The 10,802-nt window shown below is 43.8% G+C and overlaps 2 protein-coding genes across 2 annotated transcripts; both read left to right on the top strand.

Moving 5' to 3' along the window:
- Nucleotides 1–901: 901 nt before the first annotated feature.
- CSUI_010357 (uncharacterized protein) lies at nt 902–3,546 on the top strand (the record flags this gene model as incomplete). The annotated part of the gene is made up of 3 exons (XM_068070461.1): nt 902–1,519; nt 2,477–2,667; nt 3,406–3,546. Coding segments are annotated over exons 1-3 (552 nt in total), but the record flags the coding sequence as incomplete, so codon positions are not given.
- A 963-nt stretch (nt 3,547–4,509) lies between these two features.
- Nucleotides 4,510–10,801, top strand: CSUI_010356 (uncharacterized protein). Its single transcript, XM_068070460.1, has 3 exons — nt 4,510–4,626; nt 5,322–5,879; nt 9,014–10,801. The coding sequence occupies exons 2-3, from the start codon at nt 5,337–5,339 to the stop codon at nt 9,032–9,034; spliced, it is 564 nt and encodes a 187-aa protein (XP_067917563.1). The 5' UTR covers nt 4,510–4,626; nt 5,322–5,336; the 3' UTR covers nt 9,035–10,801.
- Nucleotide 10,802: the final 1 nt, after the last annotated feature.

Here is a 10,802-nt window from a genome sequence, read left to right as displayed (position 1 = left end):
TCTTGCGGCAGCCTTTACAACCGGCTAGATACCCATCAGGAAAGAAGAATGGTGTGAATGGTTAACTTTGTACTTGACTGATCTGCATGTCTGGTCATTCACCCAAAGAATTGTCCTCGGCCTTGCTTGCCTTCCGGTCAGAACGAGTATCAGGCTGAGATATACTGGCTCATGCTGTCCCTCTGCCCTCCCCGTCTGGAGCGCCGTTGGCGTGAGCGCCCTTCGGTGGTTGAACAACGAGAACCACCGTGACGACTACGCCAGCCTAAGCGTGAGTCCGGCCCATCCCGAAACGGAGAAGCTGATGCAACGCCCGATTTTGACGGAACGAACAGGAACGTACAACGGCATACACGTCCGAACAATACTGTTCCCTTACTGAATCTCTCACCAGCGACAAAACTGTTAGTACTGTACCTCTCCGGGTTTGATTGCATGTCTGCTCACCACACAATATGCGTGCTGCCGTCTTTCTATCCCAAAAGTCACCAGTTTCAGTTGTTACTGCCCTCTATGGATATTTTATATCGTACTGTGGTATCGGTCTACTTCCGACTGAGCGGTACTATCCCCAATGCCGGACTGGCCGCCTCGTGCCTCACCCGCTTCTCGTGTGCCAATCCCCGAGCGACAAGGCGAGGCCATTGCCACGCTCCCCTTCCCGCAAGTGACTGCTGACGCTTGACAACGTGTCTAATAGGGTGCCTTTCCCTGGAAAGGCTCAAAAAGGGGCAAGATCGGTTTCCGGACAGCTCCGAGTGTCCGAAAATAGTGTACCAGATGAGAGATGAAGCTGCCCTGAAGACGCTTATTGACAATCGTAAGATTGCCCTTTGGTGATGCTTCGGCATACCGATACAGGCACCAGAAGAGAAACACGACACGGCAACAAACGGGGAAGACCACTTGTCTCCAGGTTGCCCAGACTTTCTCAGCTGCATGCGCGCCCGAAGTCCGGAACCGCATGCTAACAACGGCCTGAGACTTCACCTTTGCCTGGGTGAGGTGTTTTTCTTTTTTTTTTCTGTCCCTCTCCGCCTCTCTTGAGGGCGCAGATTCTAACAGCCTGAAATGTGGTGTCTGTGTTGATCTTTGCTTCTTCTCCGGTGCGGCTCTTTCCAATGCTTGATGCACATCCGACACACCCCCAGCAGCGGAGCCATATGTACATCTGTGCCGCCGTCCAGCTGTCTGTTCGTTCACGACTGTCTCCTCACCTGTGTTTCTGGGTGGTGACTACTGCTATCAGACCACGGAGATGACGCTGAAGTTGGTCTCTTTCCATCTTTTCCAACGAAAATGCCTAGAGGAGGTCACAAAGGCGGGATCTTCCCGGTGTCGGGACTTCCCTGGGGTATGAATAGGTGGTACCTGAAACGGGGGCTGTATCAGCATCGAAGAGATCACATCTTTACACCGCGATGGGGGACACGGACAGATTCCTTCAATCCGTCACATCTACCAGACGGATCAACGCGGAGATGGGAGAATGACTCTCATAAGGCCTGGCTACTTCGAGGTAACGGTAAACACAGGATATTGAGAGATAGCGAAACTCCCCGAGTTAACCCCAAGTTCTTCTACGCGAAATACGGAAGAGAAACTCTTTTGCTTCGGGCTTGCGACTCGACTTACAGTAGTCTGCGTGCCTCAGCATGCATACACTTACCTCTCCTTCTTCCCTTTCGTCACTTCTCCCTAACGTTTTCTTGGGCGGCTAGACTGCTGGGACGGCCTGTCTATCTTTTTGCCTACTCTTGGTTGCCCCTATCTTCTCTCTCTTCAGTATCTTTCTTTCGAGAAGGGAGCGTTCAAAGGCACACGCGTGTTTTCTTCATCTTCTTCAGAGATATTCTCATGTTGCTTTCTGAATTCGGATAATCCGCCGATCTGTTCTCTTTCCTCCTCGTGTCTGAATACGGAAGGAGAGACTCTCTGAGAGTCCTTACCTTGTGTTGGCGTACATCTAGAATATAGACTGTAGCGACTACATCACTCGCTTTTTAACTCTCCTAGCAAATACTTATCTACGAAGTAGAGCGAAATGCATACTATACCGGAAACATGGTACGTTCCTTCTCACACTGTCCCGTTTCTCTCACTTTCTTCTCCACCTTCTCTGCTTCTTCTCAAGCAACCTGTAAACAACATACGTATGTCTGAATATGTAGGTATGTAGATGTATGCCTGTAGTCTATAGGTGTGTATATGCATGTATGACCCTCTCTCAATCTCTAGGACAGCTTAGTGTACTCTGAAAATTCAGCTAAGAGAATTCGACTCGTACAGATCAAATCTATCGAATCGTATGTCCTTACAGGCACCCTGGCTCGAGCACCATGCACTCAAGTAGGCCTTCTTCATCCTACACAGAATGCTATGGCCCGCCGGTTCACATCATCTCTGGGGGTCTTCTCCTCATCTTGGCGTCGCTTTTTCTCCCTTCTTTTCTTTCTTTTCTTTTTGTCTTGTCAAGGCACATCTTTCCATGTGAAGATGTACGCGTTGAATGAGCCGCGATACCTTGTCCCCGCAGCTCGCTGCACGGCTGGACCTGAGATTACCGAATACATCTTAAATCAGTTAGAGCACGGCGCAGGACCAGGGAGAAACTTCAGCGGGATAGGAAGGCCTGATGTCCGCTTACCTTTAGCACGCCGTCCTGCTGTATGTCCTCTATGCTAAGACGATCACTTCCACAATCTCTGAAGCTAGCTGGCTAGCTCTCTCACGTGTTCTTTGCTGTGTCGCCTTGCATCTCTTTTCTTCTTCTTGGTGGTTCTAGATTCGTCTCTCAGTTACGTGAGAAGCCGAGAACCTCTTCCATAGATGTTCTCTTCTTTTCCTTATCTGTATGTATATTGGGTGCTGTTTATCGTGTGTATCTTTCTTACTGAAAAGCTTGGTGTCTCTGTGTGCGGGTTCTACAGTGCGTCCCTGTCTCTGTCTCTATAAGAGAGATGAAGGACGAGAAAAGAAAACTGCTTCTTTTCTTCTTCTGTCGGCAGTTTCTTGGTCATGGTGTAGTCGTGTCGGTCAACTGTTTGCTTGATGTGATTTACTCTTAACACCATTTCTTCTCTTTGAGGTGTATGTACACACCTGGCTGTTTGAAGTAAAGGGGCGAATTGATATCGACCTCCACATTCCACGTCTTGGTTCACCCTCTCACGCCACTCGTATGGCAGAGTATTACTCACTACCAGGTCGGTTAGGAAACAGATAGATATATATATACTTGTCTATAGACAATGCATAGCGACCGTCTATCTATCTATCTTCAATCTATCTATCTGTCTATCTCTCTATCTATCTATCCGATTCAGAGCAATAGAAGTTAGGAGAGAAGCTTCCACGCCTTCTGAGTCGGGTGTCTTCGTGTGTCTTTTGTTTCTTCCTTTTCAGGCGACTGCTTCGGAGTCTCATCTCCCCGCTCATCTTCTTGAAGTTGTCAAGCAAGTCGATAGCGATAAGAGCATACCTGGCCTTTCATCTGCTGGCCCTTCTCTAGGCTCTATGCTTCTCTCAACCTCAACAGAGAGAGGAAGGTATGCTGCCGATCACCAACTCGAGACTGTATGAGTGTAGGCGTCCCTCTCTTTCTCTTTTTCTTCTTCTTGTTCTTTGTTTCTTTTGTCATGCTCCTCTTTTTTTCTTCTTTCTCTCTATATGTACAATATCCCTGAAGCCTGTGTGTCTCTGATGTTACTTGCTGGGCCTTTCAGCTGANNGGTTGGCCAGGACAGCGGTAGAAAAGCAGGTAGTGGAGGGGAAGGCGAAGAGTCATTCATAAGGAGGAGGTGTAAGTAGTAGCTCGTCTATCTTATGGAGATAGGAGTCGATTTCAGCCAAGAAAGTCGAGTAGAAAAATAAAAGAAAAGAAAGATGAGAAAGAGATGGTATGTACATACACTACGTGTGTTGTAGGATTAGATATAGATGACTTATATTCATGTAGAGGAAAAAGATGAAGGCGATCTACATAGGACCGAAAGAGAAATCTAGGGGCCGGAGAGTGTATTGTTATCTAGCTCTTGATAACCTAGCTTTGTTGGACGTCTCTCGAAGATATTGAAGATCACTTCTTTCTCATTCTCTTGGGTNNCCTAGAGTCTTCCTGTGAGTCCTCTACTCTCTCCCTCTCTTTCTCTCTTCATCTTCTACTTGCCTCTCTGTCTATCTCCATCCATATCTCTCTATATGCATACACTTACCGACCTCTACTCCTCTCTCTCAGCATAAACCTTTTATCTATATGCGTATTTTATCTATCCCGATAAATCTATACCTCTACATAATTAAATACATTGATCTACCTACCTGCACGAGTCTCTTCATATGTATATCTCTCTACCCGAACCCTCTCCATCTCTCTATCCTTCTATGTGTCTTTACTATATCTATCTCTCGCAGCTTTTATCTATTCCTCTTTCTTCTTCGTTTTTCTTTCTTTCTTTCCTTTGCTCTGCATCTCTGTGTGTCTCTGATGGTACTTGCTGGGCCTTTCAGCTGACTAGCCGAGGAGAATCGGAGAGAGAAAAGCTCAATCGACAAAGACGAGAGGTGGAGAGGTACTGGAACAAACTCTCCAGAGTCCTCCCTGACCTTACTCTACGTGTATGGAAAGTAAGACAACTACATCTTCTTCTTCTTCCACATCTTCTTCACCCCCCCTGTCGAGATTTGATCTATCTATTTCAGCCTTTCTATGGGGTCTTAGTCCGTTCATTTCTCTATCTAATGTCTATCTGTAATCTATCTAACTATCTGTCTCTCTCCCTCTCTTTATGTATGGGTATGTATATGTAGATAAGTGTATAGGGAATAGGGCTTTGGACGTTCTGTGTATGCGCCTTGGTAAAGAGATATACAGATATAGGTGTAGAGGTATATATGTAGGTATGTAAGAGTAGAGGAGAGAGAGATCTAGATAGATCAGTTTCTTATGTCCCGGTGTATGTATGGAAGAAAGATAGAAATATTAAACTTAGATAGCTAGATTGAAGATAAACATGAAGAGATTGAAGATGATGGATATTTGGAGTTAGGAGGGATGTTTCCTTCTTCTTCGGCTAATTTTTTCTTTTTGACTTTCTTTCTTTCAGCATCTTAGCTCATATCCATTCACCACCTCTTGTTCTTCTTCACTACTTTTCTTTCGATTCTTCTTTCTCTTTTTCTCTTTTTCTCTCCTCCCCCCCTTTTGCTTTTCTCTCCTTCTCTCCCTCTCCACTGTTGTCCTTATCTCTCTTCATCTTTCTTTTTTCGTGTCTTCTTGTTCTTCTTCTCTCTCTGTGTGTCTTATTCTCTATTCCTTGTAGGCATTAGATGAAGCTATGCAGAGATACTACCGTCTACTTGTAAGCCGGAGTCAAGTGTTAAGGGAGACCCTTCGCATGGAGAAGAGATGTGAAGGTCTGTACAAGCAACTCTGCGCTTTCGGGCATTCCTCTATCAACACTGAGCTGCAGGTCTCGCCCTTTATCACACTCCTCACGGATCACCCCAATCTCCTCCTCCCCTCTCACCCCCCTACCACCACTACTAATAATACCAACAATACTAATACTAAGACGAGTAGTAATAGTCATACTACTAGTACTACTACTACTACTATTCCTACGACCAATACGCACAATAGTACTAATACACCTACAGCTACCAGTAGTAGTAGTGGAAGTGATCGCCAGAGTCACAGTAGTAGTAGTAGTAGCGACAGTAGTCGTAGTCGTAGTAGTAGGGGTGACGGTCGTAGTGTGCAGGAGGATGGGGGGAGTGTATCAAAATGCAATCCTAATACTAGCAGTACCTCTAACGGTACTACTACTACGACAATAGGAGGAGGGAAAGGAGGAGGGAGAGGGAGAGGGGGGGGAGGGGTGGAGAAGAGACCGGAGGGGGGGAGTGCAAAGACGACGATGGCTTTGAGTTGCAGTGGTGAGGGGAAGGATAGTCAAAATAAGAAGAAGAAGAAGAAGAAGATAGAAGATCAAAACTAAAATACAGAAAAGAAAGAAGAAGAAGAAGAGTGAAGGAGGAAGAAGAAGAAGAAGAAAGGGAGAGAGAGAGAGAGAGGAAAGGATTGCTTTTCTTTCTGATTTGTATCTGCCGAACTTGGGGGCTGTGTGTGTATGAAGATTTCCAAAGGAGTCGAAAAGAAGAAAATCCCCCATTCCACTCCTCTCCTTACGAACCATACAGACCAGCAACTCGACACATCCATAAATCTACCGACCCCCCTTATCTACCTTTGACCTATCTATCAATCTATCTATCTTTCTTTACTCTCTCTATCTTTCATCTATAGATCTATCTATCTATCTATCAGTCCATAGCTCTACGTGTCTATCGACCTATCCTGGATCTATCACTCATCTCCCGATTGCTCTATGGCTCCTCCTAGTTACCTCACCAAGCCACGGCGTGTGAATCTATACAGACAAGGAGGCAGCGAAGAGAAAAGAAGAAAGATAAACTCAAGCAAACACTTTCTGCTTCTTTAGAAAGATAGACAGACATAGGCACTTCTTCTTGTGTGCAACTACGACTACTACTGCAATGATAAGAAGACAAAGAAAAAGCAACGCAACGGAGAGAGAGAGAGAGCTACGAGAAAGATACGCAAACGAAAGACAACAAGAAGAAGAAGAAGAAAAGAAAAGATATTTCTTGACCTTCTTCTCTTCTCTTCTTTGAGTTTTCTAAGACAAGAGCTTTTTCTGTCCTTCTCGATGCTTCTTCTTCTTCTCTTGCTCCTGAAGCTAGCTTTCTAAGTCGACGTCTTTGCTGTTCTCTCTCTCTCTTTCTCTAATGTACTTTCTCCTCTTCTTCTTCTTCATTTTGCTTTTTTCCAATCTCTTCTGGAACTTCTTCATCTACTTTTCTCGTTTGTATTTCTTTCTGTCTACTGTTTCTCTTCTACTTTCTGTTCATTCGTCACATCCCCCTCGGTGTACATACAGCACATACAAATGCACACATAGAGAACCGCTACGGCTGTATGCATGCTTTCTTCATGCAGCTCTTTCAACTCAAACCAAATCATCCACATCTCGCCAAAACATACATCGTCATATTTATACCTATACATAGTCACACATACAGATATACAGAAAGATACATACATATAGGTGTGTATATGAATCTTAAATATCCTGCATGCAGATGGCTCCTATGATGATCAACATGACCTAAAACCGTATACACGAAAGGGAATGATGTATAAACATATATGTATAGATACCTACAGATATATATATATATATATATACGAACAATATAAGTGTATGTATGTGTATATACGTGTGTGTATGGGTTGGAGTGCCCGAGTAGAGGATGTCGCTTAGCTTGGATAATCCACACATGCACAACAAGAAAACTAGACATGTCCTCTTCTCTTCTTAGCTCTTCTACTTCTCCCCATCGCCGCGCGTCTTCTTGTCGCTTTTCATCTGCTCTTGGCTTTGTCTTTTTCTTTTTGCCTTTTTGAAGAGAACCTTTCTCATGGAGATCTCCCAGTGAATTGTGAGAGAAAGGGAGAGCTCCAGGGATTCTTTACGTCATCCTTTGCACGCACGTTTCAGGTGACTAGCTCTTCATACACCAACAACACTCACGCATACACATGCAAAATAATACTTCTATCTACATACACCTTCATTATATATGCATATATCCACATACATATATACCTGTATATGTATGTGGGGTGATGTATCTTCTTGGCCTTCTTTAAGTTTCTCCTCCTGAATAAATTCTCACCTCGGCTTATATTCAGTCGGGGGGTGGTAACTCCCCCCATCTCTATCACCTCTCTACATGACTCAAGAGGAGGATACGAAGAAGAAAGAGAAAAGAAAGATGAAGCATAAAAGACGGAGAGAAGATAAACAAGAAGAAGAGAGAAAGAGAAGAGGAGAAAAAGCATGAGAGAAAAAGGGAGGACCGGAAACACAGAGAGGAACTTCTTTCTCTCTCCTCTTACCTCTTTCTCTTTTGTTTCTTCTCTCTCTTCTTTCTCTTTCGATCTCTCTCTCTAATTCTTCGTAGAAAGTTCTCTTTGTATAGAAAGACAAGACAGAGAGAACCAGCTGTGAGAAAAGAATTTTCTCTCTTTCTTACTCTCGCCTCTTTTAAGTATGGAAATCCAACAGAGAGAAGAAAGAAACAACGACACGAGAATGTGTCATACATAGACAGAGAGAGACATCTATAGATAGATTAAAGATCGGCGTGTATATCAGCTACTTAAGAAACAATCTGAGAGAGGTACGAAGATCACTGCAGATCTAGATCCGAAAAGAGACAGACAGAAAAGCAAGCAGTAAGAAAGGAGAACCTCCAGGCAGACACCCCAAGCATCTCAAACCCTCTCTAGATCTAGACCATATAGATATAGATATACATATATATATAGATAGATAGATATCTATCTGTGTACTGGAATGTATGTCTCTTCATGTCTCTCTCTCTCTTCTGTATACATAGAGAACTGGGGAGAGTGAAGTCTGTTCATTATGAGTGCTTTGTATAGATAGATAGGTACAGAACTAAAGAAGAAGAAGAAGGAGGCAGAAAGGAAGAGAGAGAAAGGAAGTCTTTTCTTGTTGTATCAGGGAGATCACTTCGGTTTAGAGTCCTACAGCCTTCTTCTTCTTCGTAAAATCCCCTTCCCTTCTTTCTTCTTCTCCACTTGTGAACTGCGCACCCCCATTCTCAAACTCTCTCCTCGAGGCTCCTGCGAGGAGACGACAAGAGCTCTTCAGACAAAGCAAAGTCAAGTTGAGGCAAGCATTTCCCTTTCTACATACACACAGGGAAGACAAGGCGTGCGTGTCTCTGTGACTGAAGGTCTTCTTCTCGTGAGAATGCAAACCGTCAAGAAAGCGAACAAAACTGACGAGGTGTGTTACTCTCTTCTTATCCTCTCCTCCTCTTTCCGTTTGAAAAAGACCTTTACACTACACCTACGTGTAGAAAGACATGTACAGAGAGAGAGAGGGGCACACATACACTTAGGTCTAGATGTGTATAGATCCCCATCTACTCATTTCCATCTACACGAGTGAAGAATCGATCCGTCTCTCTCTCTCTCCCTTTTCGTTTCTCTCTCTTTCTCTCTCTGCGTGTCTCTCGTTTGTTCATGTCTTCTCTTCCTTTGTTCCTTCTTTCATCGCATAAGAGAGAAAGAAGTTTTCTTCTCCTCACGAAAAAGATCAAGGAGAAATAGAAGTAGTAGTACGTCATTTTCCATAGTTACGCAAATGCCTGTAGATCTACACTCACGTATGTAAGAGAGAACATATAGAGAGATATACCTCTATCTTCCTAAGTGTATACACGCGCAAAGATAGGTAGACAGATAGATAAACAGAAAGAGTTACATCATATATGTCCACAAGATGCATATACAATAGAGAGAGAGAGAGAGAAAAAAATATGTAGGTTGGTACCAAGATATATAGGGAGGGATAGACAGATAGATAGACACCCCCGTGAACAAAGGAGAAAGAGAGAGAGAGAGAGAAACACCTACATGTATAGAGAAAAGGATAGATACATACACAAATAGATGGCAAAGAGGCATCGACTTCGAACTGACTGGAAAAGCTCCTCGGAAAAGCGTGTCGTGAGGGTGTATTTATTTATCTGTCTTTGGTCGATCTATTCATATCATGCTTTCTGTCTTTTTCTTCTCGGAGAAACAAAAGAAGATGAAAATGAGCATGGTGTACATACACCTGGACAACGGCTAAGAAAGGAAACAGCTTCTTCTCGCAAGACACGTCTTCTTCTTCTGTCTCCGTCTTCTCTTCCTTTCCCTTTTCATCGTTTTTTCTTCTCTCTTCTCTCTCCCTCTGTCTGTGTATCGCGTTCTCTCTCTTCACGTGTCGCGTCTCTTCTTTTCTCTTGACGTGATCTTCTTCTCGGCAGTTTTATACTTCTTTCTTCTTCCTCTCATTCTCCCTTCTTGCACAAGAACGACTCCTCTCCTTTCTTTCTTTTCTTCCAGAAAGAGAAGAGACCGAAAAAGGGTCTAGGCTTTTCTTTGTGATGGAAAGCCTAATTGAAAAGACACCTCTTCTCACTCTTCTCTCACATCTCTTCACCTTCGTCGAGGTTTCTCTCTTCTTCTTCTGCTTGCTGTCCCTTTCTTCTTCTTCATTCTCTTCTTTCTTCTTCATCTTCTTCAAGAGACCATAGAGAAAGTCTCCTCTGGACGTTCTTTCTTTCTTTCTTCTGTCGTCGCCCTCATCTTCAACACACACAGAGTCACGTATAATGACATGTATATACACCGAAAGAGAGACAGAACGATCTTGAATGCTCGAGATTTCTTCTCACACCATCCAGAGAGAGATTCTTCTCTCTTCTCTCCTTTCATCTTGTATACACGCCTATATACACTTCATCTACGTCTGACGACTATGCGCTCTCTACCGACACCTCTTGCGATACCTCTATCTCTTCATCTCTCTCTCCACTGTCTGTATCTTTCATCAACATAGAAGATATACATTACCACCTGCAGGTTTCCCTGTATATGATCCATGATCCTTTATCTCATTCTTCTCCTCTACCAGACTATAGTAAGGTAAGCACCTGTCTATCTTTCTGCTCTCCATCATTCATTCATTCTTTCTTCCTTTCTCATCTCTCCTTTCACGACAACATGGTCACCGATCCTCTTCCTTCTTCCTCTTCTTCTTCTTCATTCTCTTCTTCTTCATCTTGTTTCTCTTCATCTTTCCCTGTGTATTCCTTCCTCTCTTTCTTTCTGTTTGCTTTAAGAAATATTACAT

This window comes from Cystoisospora suis, assembly GCF_002600585.1.
Source record: "Cystoisospora suis strain Wien I chromosome Unknown contig_7221, whole genome shotgun sequence".
NCBI lineage: Eukaryota > Apicomplexa > Conoidasida > Eucoccidiorida > Sarcocystidae > Cystoisospora > Cystoisospora suis.
Note: the sequence above shows the minus strand (reverse complement) of the source record. Positions and strands in the feature narration are given on the sequence as shown.

Coding starts and splice junctions, on each gene's coding strand:
- CSUI_010356 (XM_068070460.1), top strand. CDS start 5,337: ATGCAGAGATACTACCGTCTACTTGTAAGCCGGAGTCAAGTGTTAAGG. Junction 5,880..9,013: donor GAGGGAGAGGGGGGGGAGGG/GTGGAGAAGAGA, acceptor GGCACACATACA/CTTAGGTCTAGATGTGTATA.